Source organism: Aythya marila (genome assembly GCF_965140915.1).
Source record: "Aythya marila genome assembly, chromosome: 6".
In the NCBI taxonomy this organism is placed as follows: Eukaryota; Metazoa; Chordata; class Aves; order Anseriformes; family Anatidae; genus Aythya; species Aythya marila.
Genome location: NC_139047.1, coordinates 35,709,541 through 35,728,538, shown reverse-complemented (window position 1 = coordinate 35,728,538; position 18,998 = coordinate 35,709,541). Strand labels below are relative to the sequence as shown.

The window sequence follows — 18,998 nt, the reverse complement described above, 5'->3', positions numbered from 1 at the left end:
ATGTAACCTGCAAGAAAAAAAAATAATAATAATAATAAAACAGCGTTGGCATTTAGACAGCAGTGGCAAGAAAACTTTTAGCAAAGCCAAGCTAACTCAGATCCGGGGGGAAAAAAATAAAATAAAATAAGTGAATAATGAAAATAGCGAATCGGGGGGGGTGAGGGGGAATAAAATAAGTGAATAATTAAAATAGCGAAGAGAAAAGCCTTGTCCCCACCTCTGCGCAGCTGCCGGGCTCGGCGGCAGCAGCCTCCAAGCACTGCGCGGCCGCTCGGACCCACGGCCCGGGCAGGGCGCAAGTAGAGCGCAAATAGGGCGCAAGTAGGGCGCTGCCGTCGGCGCAGCCTTTTTCCCCCGTTCCTCCTGCCGCGCAGGGACCTGCGGCCGGGGGACAGGTAGCGAGGGGCTGTGGGGAGCCTCGAACCCCCCCTGGGCTGTGCTGAGCCCCCCCGGAGGCAGCCCCCCGCTCTGCCTCTCCCCTCTCCCCCAGACCCGGATCACACCGGGGCACCGACGCCTGCCTGGAGCTCGCAGGGTTAGGTTCGGGGAGGAGGTGAAAAATAGCAATCGCATCGCGGTGGGGAGGATGAGCTGCTGTTGGGGGGCTTGGGGGACCCCCGCCGTCCTTTGCAGTGTTTAATCATCAGAAAGGTGTCCTCTGATCAGCAGCATTTTTGAGTGCAATTGCTAGTGACTATTGCTCGCGTTCCTGCTCTTGCTGTAGGCACACATTCAATGCACAGTTCAAGAGCAGTTTATCTTAGCTTAATGTAAGTAAAAGTATAGTGTCGGATCAGTGTACCATTTGTTTCAGTTTTCTTCAGGAGGGAGGGAAAAAAAGAAAAAAAAAAAAAAAGAAAAAGTGCTGTAATAGATTTAACTCTGTCAAAGCAGGGAAATTGTTCCGCAGCTCCCTAATACAGCCCTTTGGGCAGCTCCACGGTTACCTTCAGAAAGGATCACGCAAGTAGGAAAGACGTGAAGTTTATCTTTGCACGGAGAGCATTTCAAGCCCTTTTAGAGGGAGAAGCGGCTGCGGGTTGTGCTGGGAGCCGGGCAGGAGCGGCTGAGGCTCAGCCATAGCAGCCCCTTTGCACTAAACCGCCTCGCTCAGCATCCCCAGCCTGGGCTGCCTGACTTACTTCTGTATTAGTTCTCAATTACGTGCAGTGTAAACCAGCTTTTTGATTAACAAAACAGCAGAGCATTGGTTAAGAACACTTAAACTTCAAAAAAAAATCCCCCTGGGAAGTGGGCTCTGAATTGGTTAATAATGTGCAGTACTTGCTAAATTGCTGACTTCCAGATGTGGAAAATATCTTTCTTGTTTAGGACCTACGTAACCTGATTGGATTACGACAGAAGCGTCACATTGGAAGGCTTTTGAGTGATGATTTAATTAACCATACAGTAGAAAGCTGTATTTGCCAGGAAACCCCTTCCATATTTGCATAACCAATCCCTTCAGTGCAAAGGTGGAGTCTGGGCTTCTTCTCTTTTTTTTTTTTTTTTTTTTCTCTCTCTCTTTTTTTTTTTTTTTCTAGATGCAATTTTATTTTAATTTTAATACTTTGCAAAGGTGAAAAACTTGTAACCTCCGCGAAGTTCGGTACCACGCGTTGCTCGCTGGAGCTGCCTGCCGTGCAGCCAGCCCCGGGCAGGGCAGGGGCAGGAAAAAGCGCCCAGCTCCCCCCTGCTCCCTATCTGTGAACAAAACAGAGCGACTGTAAGATCTCAGCACGGTTGTTGTGTTGTTTTTTTATTATTTTTTTTTTCATCAGATTTAGCTGACTATTCAAATAACCTGGACGAGTGCTGAAATGAAATGAAAGAGAGGGGAAAAAAAAAAAAAAAAAACAACAATAATAATAATAAAAATGCCCCCAAAGAAACGCGTGAGGATAAAAATAAAACAGCAGCAAAACGAGCGGGAGGCAGCCAGGAGCTCGTTTGCGGTGCCCGCACAGAGTTTAGTTTCTAGGCGTTGCGTTAGGGTAAGTTTTGGCCCTCCGCAAGCTGCGGGAGCTGCGGGAGCGCAGCCGGGCAGGATGCGGCCCCCGGCGGCTCCCGGGGCGGCCGAGGCGGGGGGGGGATCCCCCGGGGGGGGGGGGCGGGATCCGGCGGGGGGGATCCCGCCGGGGGGGGCGGCAGGGATCCAGCCTGAGGGCAGGGATCCGGCAGGATCCTGCTGCGGTTGGGGGGGGGGGATCCGGCACACATCTTGCCTGGGGGAGGGGGATCCCATATGAAGGGGGGGCTGGGGGGGGAGGTTTACACCCTAGGGGGGTCGCAGGGGGGGAAGAGGCATGGGGGGGGATAGGGATGCACCGCGGGGGGGTGGGGGGATGCAGCCTGGGGGGGGAAATGCACCCCTGGGGGGGACAGGATAAACCCCGGGGGGGTAAAGGATGAACCCTGGGGGTTAAAGGACGCACCCCGGGGGGGTCAGGGGATGCACCCCAAATTGGAGGGGGGCAGAGGCTGCAGCCGGGGGGGCCCGAGGCCGCATCCCCCCGCGGGGCAGGGGCTGCGGGGGGGCCGCGGGGCGCGGAGCGGCGCGGAGCGGGGCGGGGGGCGGGCGCGGGGCGGGGGGCGGGCGGGAGGAGGTGGAATTGCATTTGTGCCGCTAAAGCCCTTCGCGGAGACTTCAAGGTATAATCTATCCCAGATCCTTTCCCAGAGAGAAACTTGGCGATCACGTTTCCACATGATGCTCACGTTTGGTGCTCTTCAATTATCCCTCCCCACAAAGATAGGTGGCGTGTGTTTCAGGGTCTCTCCTCTCGCTCCTACAGAAAAGAAAAAGAAAAAAATGTCATTAGAAGAGGCGTAACACGTCAGTCCGTCCCCAGGTTTGTGTTTCCTGGAGTGGCAGAAAGAGATCAGTCCTAACCTGCCCAGCAGGAATAACGGTCCTTCCGACAACTCTTTGCAAGGCTTTTTACAATTTCTCCAGGAGCTGCATCTCCCTTCACCTTTTCTCCTCCACTTCGCGGCTTCTTCATGCTTTTGCTTCTCACCATTTCTGGCCAAAACTACAACCAAGACTTCGCAGGTAGGTTGGGAATTTAATTCCGTTTTCCTTCTTTTTTTTTTTTTTTTTTCCTCCCCTTCTTTTTCCTCACACCACCTCGCGCTCCAGCGGGCTTCTTTAATTTCGATAGGGTTTGATTTTTTTTTTTAATTTTATTTTTTTTTTTTAAGCATGCTGGTTTCTCCCTGCCTTGCTCAGACTTGGGGCGAAAATCTCCCTTTTTTTTTTTTTTTTTTTTTTTTAACCGAAACCCGAAGTCACTCGGGCTCCTGCTCCGGGAAGGGGCGAGCGGGGTCGGGGCGCTGGGGGCTGCCCCCCCGCTACCTGTCACCAGGTACGGGAGGCGCCTTGCGCACCGCAGCAGCCAAAGTTTTAGCGCCGGGGAGGCACCTCGTCCTCCCGCAAAAAGGCGAAATCAAAGGCTGGGGATTTAAAATAAAAGCCACCCGGCCACCTCCTGCTCTTTTTTGCTTGTAGGGTTCCCTCCGGAGCCCCAAAGTTTGCAGGTACCTGTTAATGGTAATGCCGAGCCGGCGCGGCCGGGCACCGCTGGAGCCCCAGCCCGGGGCAGGGCTCCCGGCGAGGATGTGTTTCCCCAACCAGAAAGTTTGCTGTTTTGTCTGCTTACTTAGTTTCATTTCTTTATTTTATTTTGCGAAGCTGGGTGAAGTAACACCTTAGCTTCTGGGATCCTAAAGCAAGAAGTGAAAGTACTGACTGGAACTTAAAAGTCGTTTACCAAAAAGCGAAAAATATATATATATTTTAAAAAAAATGCTAGCCAGTTGTCTGGGAAGAAAAGTGTTGCCGAGATCTGCAGGTTTCAAATTATTGACAACTTTTGGGGGGAGGCTGAAGAGCAGGGGAGATAGCGAAATGCATTTAAAACAATTCTCCATTGGGCGTTTTGCATGAAAACGCCACTCGCCGAGGAAGGCTCAGAGCCTCGCTCGCCTCGGCTCCTGTCCTCCCCACTCTGCTGCATCCCGTGTCAGACCTGCCCCGGTGATGCCAGCCTTGCCCACTCCAGAATCGGGAAAAACTGGCAAATCCTAAACTTTCTGGCGCATTTCTCAGCCTCTCCCTTCCTCGGCCGCATGCATCCACATCCAGAGAGCTCGCAATCCTCCCTGCCCAGGCGCAATCCCAGGCAGGAGAGTGTGAGTAAACATGCTGACCCCGCACACACACACTCTCAATATTCCCATCCTCTTACCTGCTCGGGGATTTTTTTAGCCAGGCAGGTTTTATAACCGCAAAGGTCTGAACAGAGAGTTCAGGCGGAATAAAAGACCTAGCAGCAACACACTTCCCTGCTCAGTCCTGGTGTGAAGCTCCAGCAAAGTCAAAAGACACAGGGAATAATAATAAATGGAAAAGCCCACTTTGCTGGGGGAAAAAAAATGGTGAGGCAGGTAATCATTTATTTTATTTTATTTTTCTACATTTTGTACAAAACTCCCAGTGCAGGGGAAGACAATAGATGCGAAGGCGAGGAGGGGGAATCCTGCTCAGGAGAGCAAGGGTTAATTGCCCTTGTTTTACAGTTTGCATCTGTTACATCTTTTATAGCCCCCTGTTTAAACTAATCCTCAAGTCAAAGCATCTTTAAAGCTACAGCATCTTCCTCGAGGTGGACTGAGTTTCAGGAGCGTTCTTGCAGCAAAGCAAAGGCTCCAGTGACAGATAGAGGCTCCTGCACAGCCGGGCACGCACAGTAGGTCCCAAAGTTTACAAGTTAAAACACACACACCCAGCCTGAGAGCCTGAAAACTCTGACAGCGGTAGTTTTGATTTCTGTTTCTTTTCTGGGGAAAGAGAAAAAAAAAATGACACTCTGAAGCTTTGTTTAAGTAAGGGGCAGGGGAAACCCTGAATATTGTCAAACTGACTAAAAAGGTGACAGAGGTTTATAATTACCCCGCTCATTGTTAGGGGGAGGGGGAGGTCTCCGCTCTGTGCTTTACCCCAAAAGGGCAGGGGAGAGCCATGTTTCCCTCCGCTCTTATCACTTCGCCGGGGTGCACTCTGGCAAAAAAAAAATAAAAACAAAATAAATAAAATGAAGGCAGGGGCAGCAGCAGAGAAGGCTAGCATTTCGTGCGCAAACAAGTCCTAATGTCAAATTAAAGTACTTTTAGGAGGAAACGGTCCGCCTAGCATTGAGTCAGGCAGCCTACTGTAAAAGCTGTGCTTCTCCTCATATACGGTCATGAGTTATGACTCATTTGAGATGTAATTCTGGGCTCTCTCTGATCTGCTTTGCTGGTGCAACACACACACACACACACACGCACACACACACACACACGCACCCGCACACGCGCGCACACGCACCCCGGGAGCGAGCGGGAGCCACACGCACACGCACACCCGCACGCAGGGGCACGCACCAAAAAGAAAGAGAGCAAAAAGAAAGCGAAAAAAAAAAAAAAAAAAAAAAAAAAAAAAACAGAAAGAAAGAGAAAGAAAGAAAGAGAGCAAGAAGGCAATCTGCCCGGCTGGGGAGCGAGGGGGGAGCCCGCTCCGTCTGCGTCCCACCTCCCCCGGCACGGCAAGCCTCGCCGTGTGCGTGGATGGGTTCTTTTGCGGGTGCAAATTCGGGTCCCCGTTGGCGCCCTGCGTTTAAATGGGATATACCAATGCCCACATTGTTGCTGTGTTTGGTTGTTACATAGAGTCTGCGTGCTGCTGAATCAGGGAGTCGAGTCCATGCGAACTGCCATCTGATCCACTCTTATCAATGAAGCAGCAGATCATGGCGGATGGCCCCAGGTGTAAGAGGCGAAAACAAGCCAACCCCCGGAGGAAAAACGGTAAGCAGCCCCCCGAGCAAACTTTTCCGGCCGGGCGGAGAAGCCCCGGGGGGGGTGGTGGTGGTGAGGGGGGGGCTGGAAGGCGAAGGGGGGGGCACGGCGCAAAGAGGGGAGGCAGCGGCGGAGCCCGGAGCGGGGCGTCCCGCGGAGGCTGCGCGGCCGCGGAGGCTGCGGTGCTCCGGTGATGCTGGGGGGGGACACTCGGGGAGGCAGCGGGGTGCTTCAGGAGGGGGCCAGGGGGGCGCGCAGCGCGCCCCCGCCGCGCCCCAAAGTTTGTTGCGCGGGCGCGGAGCGGGCGCGCCCCTGCCCCGCGGCGGAGGGGAGGCGGCGGCCGGGGGCTGGAAGGGCCGGGGGGGCGCCGAGAGGAGCGGAGAGGAGCGGAGGGGGGCCGAGAGGAGCGGAGGGGGCGCGGAGAGGTGCGCAGGGGGGCGGCCGGGGAGCCGCCGGCCCTGGGAAAAAGCCGGCACCGTGAGAACCCCGGGGCGCGCCGGCACCGGGCAGCGCCTCTCGCTCGGGCTCGGCGGAGGCTCCGCAAGGAAACTTCCTCCCCGGGAACCGGGAACCGGCCCCACGAGGTCAGGGGGGGGGCCTCCGGGCCACGCTCGCCCTCGCCCCCCGGCCCCGGAGGCTGCGGGGGGCAGGGGGGGCGCTGGGACGCGGTGCTCCGCTCCGAGCCCCCCTCGGGAGGCTGGCACGGGTGCGGGGCTGTGTGTGCGTGCCTCCCCGAGTGCCTCCCCGTTGGTTATTTTTTTTTTTTTTCCCTTTCTCCCCCCCCCGGCCGACAGCCGCTGCCCCCCTCCCGCAGCCCCTCGCACGGCCGGGCCGGCCCCGCTCGCAACAACTTTCCTCCCCGCCGAGGAGCCGGGGGAAAGGAAGATGTTTTGTGCGAACCTGAACCCGCTCGCTTAGGGCTCGGCTACTTCTTTTAAGTGGAGAGGTGGAGGTGGGGGTGGGAAAAGGGGGGGGGGGGGGACACGACAACAATAACAAAAAAAAAAAAAAAAAAAGAAAGAAAAAACAAAGAGGAGAGAATGTTGATTAGAAACAAATGATCCTTCCCCCCCTCCCCTTCCCTCTCTCTCTCTCTCTAGGTTGTGAGTGTGTGCGAGTGTGTGTGTGTGTGTGTGCGTGTGTGTGTGTCTTTTTCTTGTTGTGGTGGAGGCGTCGAGCCATATGGGGGAGTGATAGAGGAATTTTAGTCAGAAACTGTTCGCTGTGTTACACTGGCTTTTCCCTTTGTGTTGTCTTTGATCTATTTGCTTGGCTTAGTATTACAAAAAAACCCAACTAAAATAATATATTCCGAGCAGCTTCCCAAGGATCCGTTCCTTGTTATCTTTTTTTAAAGTCTCTCCCCCTCCACCACCACCCTTTACTCTTGTGTCTGTCATTATTTAAGGTGGTCCTCACAGAGGAGACCTCCCCTTCCCCTCATCTCTGGGTAATTTAGTAGACATTAAAATTACACGTAATGTTTCCCTCTCCTCTCTTGTGTTTCCTCTGTTCTTTTTATTAAATGTTGGTTATTGATTTTCTAAAATCAATGTCTGTTGTGGGGCTTTTTTCCCCTTACAAGTATCTAAAGCACGTTGCTGATCAACTGGATAACAAAAGCTTTGTGTCAAGTAGCCTTTTTTCTTATGTTAAACAGTCATTTTTGAGAGAAAAAGAGAATGAGATTTAAAGCAACGCATCCAGAAGTGCTCTTTTGCAGGAAAGAATATTCTGAGTGTTTGAGGGGGGTTTATTCTTCTGCTTTCGCCTCCTCGCCTTTTAACACAAGCTTATTAGTTTAGCGTGTTAAACCCATCACATGCTCCGTGCTGAGGGATGCGCCCGTGTGTCTAATATTTTCTCCCCCCGATCCGAGTGGAGAAACAGAAATAAAAGGGCCGGGTGCCCGCGTTTGGGTAGGGCACCCCGTCGCAGCCTCTGCCCCCTGCCCTTGCGCGCAGGGCTTGGGGAGGACGCGCGGCCCGGGGTGGCACAGGCTCCTGCCTCCCTTCGCCTCGGGGCTTTTCACCCCAAGTGCTCTAACTTGGGAAGCCGCCCCCGGCTCGGGAGCCGCAAGTTGAATTGCGATTTTGGAAGGTAACCACCGAAAGAGCCCGCAAACTTCAGCTCAAGTGTGCGCGCTGGCTGCGCGAAGGTCTAACTTGTGCGCCGGCAGCCTCTTGCTCTGGCCAGGGCAGGGGGGAAAGGCTCCACTTTCTGCCTGTCCCCTCTTTTCTTCTCTTTGTGCCCCAGAATTTGGTTCTCTCATTCATTTCCGAGTGAGAAATGTCCTGGTTTTGAGAAGCAGGTAGACGAGCGAGGGTGGGTTTTGGTGGTGGTGGTGTTGGGTTTTGGTGGTTTTGGTGTTGTTTTTTTTTTTTTTTTTTTTTTTTCTTTTCATTTTCTCTTTCTCGACAAGCACGTATCCAGTGCCTTTCCCGTTGGGAATTGCCCAGGATTTATCTGGACTGAGTGGATTTTTGCTTCTTTCCTGGATTCGTGGAAAAGATGTCACTTCTGAGCTTGTGTCTTTGCTGATAACACTAGAAACGGTGATGCTTATCGAAATCAGACAGAAATTCCTTATGAAACGCGGCAGGACCAAACTAAAAATTAAAAACACGGGAAATAAATAAATAAATAAGCCACCCAAAGTAGATGGCCATCGAGGAAGCCGGAGTGGCGTGAGTGCAGTCGGCCCCGAATTGCAGGGGGGGGACCCCGCGGGATCGCCCAGCCGCCGCTCCGGGTGCGCGCCCGGCGGCGTGTGCGGGGCTGGGCAGGGCTCGGCTCGGCTCGGCTCAGATAACGGGGCCGGCTGCGATCGCGGCGCCGAGCGGGGGGGAAAGCCGGGGAGGAGCCCAGGGGGGGCGAGATAACGGCACGGTTGGGGGCTGAGAGCCTGGGGGGGGGGCGGCTGGGCAGGACGGCGCCCCCTCCTCCCCAGCCCCCCCCCCCCGGGAATGGAGGGGGGGGGGAAAGGAGGGGACCCTATAAGTGGGGTAGGGGGGATTTGGGGTTGAGGGGGGGCCGGGGGAGGCAGCCCAGGAATGCGACGGCGCCCCGGGAAGTTGGGTCAGATGATTCCCGGCGCCTGACTCACTTCGCGGCACTTTCACTCGGGAGAAGTGGCGGCGGAGCAGGAGGAGGAGGAGGCGGAGGAGGAGGAGGAGGAGGAGGGAGATGGTGGAGGAGGAGGAGGAGGAGGAGGAGAGGGCAGCGAGCCCCCTTTCCGCCCCGCTCCACACGGGCGCCCCGCGGAGGTGGGGGTGCGCAGGCAGCGGCGCGGGGATGCGCAGGGATGCGCGGAGAGGGGCGGCGGGGTCCCTGCTGCCTGCCCTGCCCTGCTCTGCCCTGCCCCTGTCCTCCTTAGGCCAGTGTATTTTTTTCCCCTGATCCCCCCCCTCAAAAAAAAAAATAAAATCCCCTGGAAGGAGGGGAAAGGGGGAGGGGGGAAAGTTGGAGCTAATTTACTCCAAAGTTTCAGTAAACAGCTCCCTTTGATTCCTTTGCCATCTCGCTTCCAGTTGCAAAGAAAAGGGAGAAAGTTCAATGCTTTCAGGGCGTCTGAGCCGAGCAGAGCCCGCAGCAGCCGAGCGGCCGCGGTCACACTGCCCGGAGCCTTTCCCCAAAAGACACCCAGCCTCCTTTAGGGGATGTGGGGAAGGGGGGAAACCCACTTCACTTCCCACTTGCCAAAGAGAAAAACGAGCCCGGCAGCTGCCTTTAGCGAGTGGGAAGCGAGGCTCGCCTTCCCAGCCGGGAGAAGTTTGGAGGCAGCCCGGGGGAGGCTGGCGAGGCAGCGGGGAGGCTGCCTGTCGCGACATTCAGGTGGCGCAAGCTGGAGAGGGCACCTGGGAGCGCTGCCTTGCCTCGGTACCTTGCCGGGGGGGCGAATCCGTTGCGAGCAGATTGCTCGGGAGAGCGGCTTCCTCGGCTGGGAATTAAATGCGCTCCGTCGAAGGAAGCACCTGGAGATAGGTATTAAAAATCGAGGCGCAAAATGCGGGCAGGGCGCAGCGCATCCCCCGCTGCACCGCTCCGCGCACCGTGGCGGCCGGAGCGAGCCGTGGCAGGGAGCAGAGGAGGCTGCTCTCCGTAGCAGGGCTGATCTATTCGTTTTATTCGGAGTTTGGAGAGAAGCAGGGAATTTGGAGGTTAGCGCCCGCTTCGTCGTTTGCCACTCGTGACGGTGCTGCGCTCCCTGGGCTCTGCTTATTGCACGCGAGGAAAGTTTGGGGGGAACCTCTGATTGCTGTGAGAAAATACATTCGGTGCCTGGCAAAGCCACGTATGAAAATTAAAATAAATAAATAAATAAATTTTAAAAAAATGAGAGAGTTACAAGTTAATTATTGATAACGATACGAAGCCAACTGCCCAAGGTAGGGAAAATAGATGGAAGACCGAGATGCAGGCTCAGGACAGGCTGGTAATATCGCCCAAGAAAAATGTGTGTCTCCCTTTAGAGTGGAAGGCAGGGTGTTGATTCTTTTACAGCAGCCCCACATTCATTCCAAGAAATAGGAAATTCTTCGCCTCCCAACAGTTTTTGGCATCTGCATTATCCCAGTGCTTTTAAGGTGCATTTTCTCCTCTGTGAAAGAGAACTCTTTGTCCTTTTTTCTCCAAGACCATGGCTTCCCAAGGTAGACACTATTTTGTGCCTGTCACATAGAAAGGGAGTGCAGGTTTGCAGTGCTCACAGACAATTGATTGTCTGCCCTAATGTGTTTCATTTACATGTTTATAACGTCAATAGTGCTGGGGTGTCCACTGTACCATTCATTCCAGCATTCCCACAAGGGTGCAATTGTCTGAATGGCCAAGTCAGACACCTTTTTGATTGCTCTTTAGTTGTCTTTTTAGAGTACGGAGAAAAAGGGGAGAAATCTGTGAGGCAGAAACACTAGTTGAAAATATTTCAGAATTAAACGTCACCATTAAAGCAGATGTGAGCATTAGACAAACAAGATATTTTAACTAAGGCTCTGAAGGTGTAAACAAATTCAGAACAGAGGGGATGGTTACTGCACGCTGCATCCAGTCTTGCTCCTTAATTTTTTAAGCTCCTTTCTTTTTTCATGTTTTGTGGTTTTCATTTTCATTTCAGCCTCTGTAAATGCAGCCACCTCCTAACTCTTTGTATGCTTAGCTGTAATTTGCGATTTTTTCCCTGTGTATTTACATATCTCTGTTTATGCCAACAGCGTCAGCTAACCGCTTGGAAAGTCTAGTGAGAGAATATTCAGGCTGCGAGAAGCATAAACTTAAAAAAATAAAAATAAAAATAAAAAAGTAAGATCCAAATATTTCTTGATTAAGCATTTTTAATGAAAAAAGAAAGGACAATGCCTGGACTTCTTGAGGCAGTTTAACTCAAATAGCTGTGTACCAACTTCTCAGGGCTGCGGCTGCCGTCCTCTAGACTGCGAGCTTTCAGCAAAGAGCTCCTAGGAGTTGCAAAGTCCCTCAAAGCTCGGTTTTTAAGGTGTGCTGTGCTGTTTGGATATGCCACGCTGTCCTTCAGCACAGAAGCTGCTTTCTGAGGGAGGCGAGGAACGACTGCCTGCGTTTCCTACGCGAATAACTGAGCCTCGCAGATGCAGGCGGATCTGTGCATGCGTGTGCACCTACCTAGGCGTGCGGGGAGAGAGGCTGTGCGCACACCCAGCACATGCAGGTCCGCCTAAAAATAACGGCTCGCCTTTCAGACGAGCTCCTTTCCCCCTAAAAAATGACGACGGTACAATTAACACGAGTTGACCTGCTCCGTCCACGGGCCAGAAAGGGAAAAGAGCCCCAAGTCCTGGGGAGGTAAAGCGAGGGAAAAGTTTTGTGATTTTTTTTTTTCTTCTTCTTCCCTCCCCTCTCTATAATTTTTGTTGTAATTTAAAAAAAATGCCTGTTTGTGGAGAGATTTTTTTTATTTTTATTTTTATTTTTTTGTGCCTACCAGGGAAGACACACACAGTAGATGCACCGTTAGCTGAACCCCTGACACGGCGGTCTTTTGAATGCCTTAGGTATGATTTCACTTTCGCTCACATCAATGCTGACCTGAATGCCTTTCATATCTGATCCGCTGTGTCTCTCCCAGTAAACATCCCCTGAGGGGAGAACAAAGAAAGGAGCTCTTCTTCTTCTTAATCACAATTCAGCCCATTCACCGCCGGCAGGCTACATTTGCATTCTGCAACAGAAAGCCAAGATGAAAAGAAAAAAAAAAGAGAGTGAGAAGAGGGGGGAAAAAGCAGAAGGGTGGAGGCTGAGTAAAATAACTTAGGTGTTTGTAGCTGTTTGTTGGGCTTCCCCTAGTTACAAGCCTTATATAGATCCTGCTCTACCCAGCCTTGGCTCCTCTGACAGGCAGATAGTGTTACAAGATGGCATGCCTGTACTATTCATGGCCACTCGCTCTAACACTTGAGGTAGAAAGTGTCAGGGAGGGATCAAATTCTACTCCGAGCAGCCTGCTAGAGTTAGGGTCAGGTGTGTGTACTCTCGGCTCTTGACTGCTGCCTATTCTTTTCGTTTAATTACGATTATTGTTTACTCGCCGTGACCTTGGGCAGAGGGGTGGCCGGGGGGGAGAGGCAGGCTGGGCCACCCCCGGAGGGCTGTGGAAAGGGGGGGAAAAGCCGGCTCCCCAAATTAACGGGGTGTCACCTCTTCCCCGGGGGGCTCCGGGTGGGGGGCAGCGGCTGGGGGGGCTCCGGGGCCGTTGTTTTTCTCCCCCCCACACCCCCGGCTTTGGCCGGCCCGCCCCGTCGGGGAAAAGCAGCGAGCTGCGGCCGGCAAGCGGCACCGAGGAGGAAGAGGAGGAGGAGGAAGAGCAGGAAGGCGACCTTCGTGGCACTTTCAGTGGCCGGGCTCCCTGGTGGTCACGTCCACGTCCATTTTCCCATCGCCCCCCCCTCCTTTATTTCCCCGTCTGCCCGCTCTCCCCCAGCTCTTCTGGGCTTTTCAGAAGCCACTTGGAAAGAGATGGCGAGGTCTTTGGTCGGAGCCACTTTTTTCGCACCAAGAGAAGGTTTATTTATAACCGGATCCCGCTTACTGAAAAGTATTTAAGCCCTTTCAGGCAGAGCTGTCAAAATTTCCCGTGTTGTTTGCCTCTATTTGCAACATGCAAAAAGTCCTATGCAGTTGCTGGTATCGGAATAGCCGGGGTAGCGCAGAAATCTCAAGTGACAAGTTTTCAGCTACACCATCTCCTGCCGACCAAACTGTCATTTTTTTTTTTTTTTCAGAAACCGCTTTTAAGATCCTCACTTTTTTTTTTTTTTTCATTTTTTTTTTTTTTTTCCCCATCAGCAAATAGATTAAACGTGCTAAAGCAACTTCGGGAGGGAAGAGCAGCTCGAACAATGCGGAGCGGGAGGGATGTCTTATTTTCCTGTAGCTGCTCTGGCAGATCTCACTCAGAAGGAGCACGCTAAGCGAGATGTTACCAGTTGAACAGAAGCATGTGACACAGATTCCTGATTTTTTCCCAGAAGATTTGCAGAATTTACAAAAAGAGATTATCTCTACACCTTCCACCCTCCTAACCACCCCCATGACCCAAGCAGTGGAGGATTTAGGCAGATTTACTTCAGTAAACACCTTTGGACACTTGGGGAAAAGTAGGAGTCTGTTTGCAAAAGCAGGCTTTTGTTAAGTGAGGTGCTGGATAATGCTTTACCCGGCAGCTGTGATATTAACCTCCCCGGCGAGGCTGCAAAGCGCCTTAACTCCTTGCGCGCTGCGCGGCCGCAACCCGCGCAGGTACCGCGCAAGGGGCGCGCAGGCGGGAGGTGCCCGGGGGCAGCATCGCCTCCTGCCTCTGTTCTCCATCCTCCTCCCTCCAGCCTCCTGTTTCTTGCCTCTATCCTGCCTCCTGTCTCCTCACCGGCCCCAGGGCTGCCAGGGCAGGGGGGCACCGCCACCGTCACCCCATTTCCCAGCCCTTGGTTCCTCTCTGTTCCGAGCCCTCTGCCCCAAATCTCGGCCGGCCCCCAGCCTCCCCGTGCAGCTCGGAGGCTCTCCCACGCAGCCCGTGGGGTGCTTATTTTATTTTATTCATTTTTTTTTTTTTTTTTTTTCAGGAGAATAACTTTACAGGTGTTTCTCTTTTTAGCTCCAGCACAAGATTGCCTCGTTTAAGGATTTTTGTTGTCGAGGGTTCTTTTTTTTTTTTTTTTCCTTTTTTTTTTTCCCCCCCCCCCTTAAAGTGGAGGTGTCGATGTTAGAGCAGCCACAAACGTGTGAGAAAGCAAAGGGTATGAGACGTGACAGAATTAAAGGTGTTTGCTATGCTGTTACCCGTGTGTCAAGCTGCAAGCTCCCTTTGTCGCAGCCTCCCGGAGGTTCGCTGGCGCGGATCCTCTCCCCTCCCAGGCGAGGCAGCAGCTCCCGGCCGGGGGGTCCGGGAGGTGCCCCCGCCGCTGTCGCCTGTCCCCCGCAGCCCCTCGGGGCTCCGACGGGGCGCTCAGCCCCGCACCGCCACCGGGCCAGCACCGCGGCGGCTGGCAGGGAGAGCCGCTTGGCAGGGACGTCATCTGCCAAATCATCCCATAATTACGTTTTATGTTATTTGTATGAATGACCAAGCATGCAGTATTCCTTTTGGAAATCAAAGGAAGGCTTAAAACGCGGGTTTGAATACTTTCAGACCATGGTCAGGTCACAGTTTGGGAGCTGAATTAAACTGATCTCATTTGTGATCTAATTGAGGTTGGCAACAACCTTAGCGGTAGCAATAACACACAAACACACAAATCAAAGAGCAGAATTCAGCAAATCAGATCTTTTGCTCCAATTCTGCCCGCCACTTATTCTCCGGCTGCCAGCGGAGAAGTTAAACTTTGTCCTGCTTCTCGGCGCCGCCGCAAAGCCTTGCATATTTTCGGGGCCGGGGCAGGACACCGGGGCTGCCGAGAGGAGCTGGGGGGGTTGGGATCAGGGGAGAGGACACGAGTGGGGTCTCCAGAGACCCCCCGTCTCCGGGTGGTGGGGGGGGACACGCGTGGGAGAAGGGAGCGAGGGCCGGGGCGCTGCGGGCAGCAGCGAGGCTCCCTCCCTCCCTCTCTCCTCCCTCCTCCCTCCCTATCTGCGCATCCATCGCTGCGGATTCCAGGAATGCAATTACCAGAGTGGCTGCGAATTGTTGACAAATTTGCCTGGGACCGTCGGGGAGGGAGCTGCGCCGGGGACGGGGCACGGGGGAGCCCCGACGGGGACGGGGGGGGCGCTGCGCTGGGGACCGACACCGGGCACGGCCGGGAGACCCCCGGCGGGGCGGGCAGGGGGCTCCCAGAGACCCCCCCCCCGCCTCCAGGAGCCCTTTGCCGGCTCCCCCCAGCCCCGCACAAACCCCGGGGGGCTTCGTGGCCGCCCCCACGGGGGCAGCCCCCTCCCCAGCGCGGCTCCGCTCGGCGCGGCCCCAAACTTGGCTCACGGGAGGGGGGATAATTTAAGGGGGGGGGATAACGAGGAACGGCCCCTTACCGCCTCCCCCCCCCCAGTGAGGGCTTCGAGACGTGTCCTCAGCTCCCCCCCTCCTCCCGGCCGGTGTTTTCCTCGGCTAAAACCTGTTTACTCGCCTGTTTGTTTTTTGACGTGCAATGAGTTTCCATCTCCTGCGAATCTCTAAGAAATAGATAAAGCATTATATATCCCCCCCCCCTCCCCTCCCCGGCCCCCCCGCTCGTATTTTAAAGCAGCGATCCTGACAGCAGTACTATTATTGCACTTTATGTTTTAGTGGATGTTTGCTGTTGCTAGTTACAGCAACACTTATCATAAGACAGCAAGAAAAGAGTAGTCCCTGGTAATTAAAGTAATGAAATATTCATTTACTCTACCTTTTCAGTAGTCTCACAAATTAGGCTGCTACATTTAATGCCTGCACTGCCTCTGTTTTTATTATAATGGCAGCTTTCGCATCTGCAATTAGGACTAATTCTGACAGTTACAATTTCTGAGGGATGGTAAACAGTGAACGAGATGTGCAGCAGTGGTATTACACGTGAAAAGCCCTTGTCTCTTTAACCTTGTTGTTTTTTTTTCTCGCAGAGGTTACCTTTTCCCGATGGTGCAAAATCGACTTGACATAACTGTTCATCAGTTTCAGGGTTTTCCCTGGAGGTATTTGCATCAAATCAGCCCAGTCAAGCTTCAAGTTGAAATTGGCAGGCCAGAAACTGACAGGGTAGGGACTGGGAAAGAGACAGCTAAAGTGCAGGCAGCGAGCTGACAGCAGCGGCGGGCAGGCAGGGGGAGCGGGCTCAGCACCCGGGGCTGCCGTGCCCAGACCCCCCCAGACCCCTCCAGACCCCCCAAGACCACCCGACCCCCCCCCGTGCATCCTTAGGGAGCGAGCATCCCAAGCCTGGCCCAACCAACGGGGTTGGGGATGGGGGGGAAAATATAACCAAGGGCCAGGGAGGGGAAAGGTGTTTGGGAACAAAGAGGTGCTGGGCAGAGGTTGGCACCGCCAGCAAGCCGGGCTGCCCTCCTTGAGGGGGTGGTCGTGCCCGTTAGTTGGGAAGAGAAGTGACTGAGAGGGTCGTTCCTAGCCATGGGAGTGTATTTTGATACGCTCAAAATAAATAAATAATAATAATAATAAAAACAGAGGGATGATCAGCTGCGAAGATAATTACGCGAGAAGCAAAACAAATATTTCCTCAGATATGTTAGTTCATTTCCCCTCTGTTGGGGGGCGCTGAGCGGGATGGGGTAGGAATTAATTTTTAATAGGTTATTGGACAAATCGGGGCTGTTCCCGCCTCCGCCCCTCATGGAATTTCACTTCTTTGCAAATAATTCCAAATTTTGTTCAGTGCATGCAAGGAAGCTGCCTAGCGAGGACCAGGCAACGCTGTCAGACCCGTTCCCTCTTTAAAGGTGAAAAAGAGCAAAACTGCGTTACTTTCCCGGGGAAGAGAGCTGACAATATATATATATATATATATTTCCCCCTAAATATATATACGTAGTCTTTACCAGATGATTAAAAATCCCTCTCACTTTTGCTACCAGGCTGGTGCTAAAGTAAGCCTTGCTTTCAAACAGTTTTTCAGCTGTGTGTGTGACAGGCATTGGCTGATCTGCTGATGCCCATTCGACAGGCACTGTTGAGCTAAAGTGGTGTGACGGCACAGTTTTGTTAAGCTGTGAACAAAGGGCTGGAGATGCCTCGCTGGCATCATCCATGTGCATATTGGCCTTGTCACAGTTTTGCTTGATTTAATGCTCTGTTTATTCCTAGATATTAGAACTTAAATTCCAAACAATATGTTTTCGTATACTACACATAAACTTTATTTTAAAGGCTTGTGCTCCCGAGAGCCACAGATCTGTTTGTCTGTCCGATATCCGTGCAGCAAACACTTAAAACGTAGCTCCCAGATAAATAGGTGGCCGGTAGCCTCTTAACTGTTATCCACTTAAAAATGGGATTTCAGTTTTAAAAAGTCTTATAAGGGTAAAAGATTTATTTTTTCTTTGATCATTCGTTGAGAGTTGTTATTTATTTCAACAGTGGATTTTCTCATAAGCTCCCGAGGAGAGGTTGCCCCGCGTGCAGGCAGGGCATGCAGGACGGACTTTCCAAGCACCACATCATCCCGGCGGGGCTGCTGTGATAAAAGGAGCGCCTTCCAAATACCTGTAAGCGTGGTGGGATGACTCCTGGCAGGCAGACATAAAGAAAGCTGGGTTCCGGCAGGTTAGTGGAAGGGAACAGGAAACGGGATAAAGATTAAAATACGTATTCGTTAGGTGGCCACGACTTTGCATCTCAGCAGTTCACCAGGAGACAACTTGAGCGTGTGGAGTTATATTTAGGTCCTGGTTGTCGTCTTGTAGAGGTGCCATAGGCTTTATTCGTAGAAAGTTTTTTCCCCCTTCTCCTTCCTCGTCGTCTCTGTAAACTCTCCTCAGGTTTGCTGCAGGCGTTTGCTCAGAGATTAGCTGGCCAGCTCACATGGCAGAGGTAGCCCTGGGAGGCAGCTCTTGGCCGGGAGGAATGCTCAGTAGGTCGGGGCGTGAAGAGAGAAGGAGCTGCCCAACTGGGGCTGGGGATCAGGTATTTTCCTCTTTGTTTCCTATCAGAGACAAAGTGCTTATGGAAAGGTTTGTGGTGAGACATCAAATCCCAGCAGGAGCACAGATGTTCCCACTTTTACAGGCTTACCAATGAACATTTCAGCTTAAACAAGTTTATGAAATAAAAAGATTTATTTATTTTCCCTTAGTAGATGCAGCATCTTAGTTTGATTGTGTAAAGATTGTATCGCTCCAGCCACTCGGGGTTATTTTGTCCAAGGCACGGTGCTTTACTCGAGGGCTCCAAGTAGGGCTGGGAGAGAGGGGAGGAGGGGGAGGAGGGAGCGTTCAGCAAAATGAAAGTATTCCTTCTCCAAACAGTGCGGTCGAGAGCCTAAATCTGAAATTGAATCTGCTGGACGAAACCTGTACAATTTTTCTACCTGCCCTTAGCCTGCTTCCTTTCAACTATGACAGTTTTACTAACTGAAACGAATGGGCTCGCTTTCCCCTGTACCTTTGCTCAGTGTGCGTTTACATCGAGTACTTCAAACAGAGCGCTGGGTGATATATGTAGGGGGACAGCTTGCACAGGAGAAGCTTTAATGGTTAATTTTTGTATAGCTTTATAAATGAAAGGGACTTAAACCTACTGGCAGTATAGATCACAAGACCTTATGTGGTCTATTCTTCTCTAGATGCACAAGAGATTTACGTGCCTAAGTCCCATAAGAGTTAATGGGAGTTACGCATGTAAATCTCTTCAGTGAGATAATAGACCCTTTTATGTATGGATAGTGGGATCCTTACAAAAATCACCTACTGAACAGTAGACTTTCCGTCCTTCCCTCTTGACCAATATTTAGGAAGCGAGCAGGCCAGCAGATGAGACCAGGAACCCGCAGAGATGTCCCCAGACCTCAGTCCCTGGAGGCAGCACCCAACCAGCCCCACATCCTTCTTGTCCCTCTGGCCGGGTGTCCCTCTTTCTGTCCACTGTGGGTGGCATCACAGGTGTGGATGTGACAGGACATGACTTCTCCTGTTCTGGTCAACTCCAGGCCTGGGGTCTCTCTCTGCTGATTGCAGGGAAGGCCAGGCTGGGGAGAAGGCGA

The 18,998-nt window shown here is 52.7% G+C and overlaps 1 protein-coding gene across 5 annotated transcripts in view; it reads left to right on the top strand.

Annotated features, from left to right (window-relative positions):
* The first annotated feature begins 2,416 nt into the window (after positions 1-2,416).
* The window catches only part of ZEB2 (zinc finger E-box binding homeobox 2), a 112,186-nt gene continuing 95,604 nt past the window's right edge, over positions 2,417-18,998 (top strand). The window contains exons 1-3 of one of the 5 annotated variants that reach the window (XM_082763812.1): positions 2,417-2,855; positions 2,960-3,058; positions 5,716-5,853. In XM_082763812.1, the coding sequence (XP_082619938.1) occupies positions 5,781-5,853 (73 nt within the window). In that variant the 5' untranslated portion in view covers positions 2,417-2,855; positions 2,960-3,058; positions 5,716-5,780. Of the gene's footprint in view, positions 3,059-5,060; positions 5,854-18,998 lie in introns of those variants that run through there. The other 4 variants (XM_082763815.1, XM_082763811.1, XM_082763814.1 and 1 more) reach the window with 4 other exon arrangements.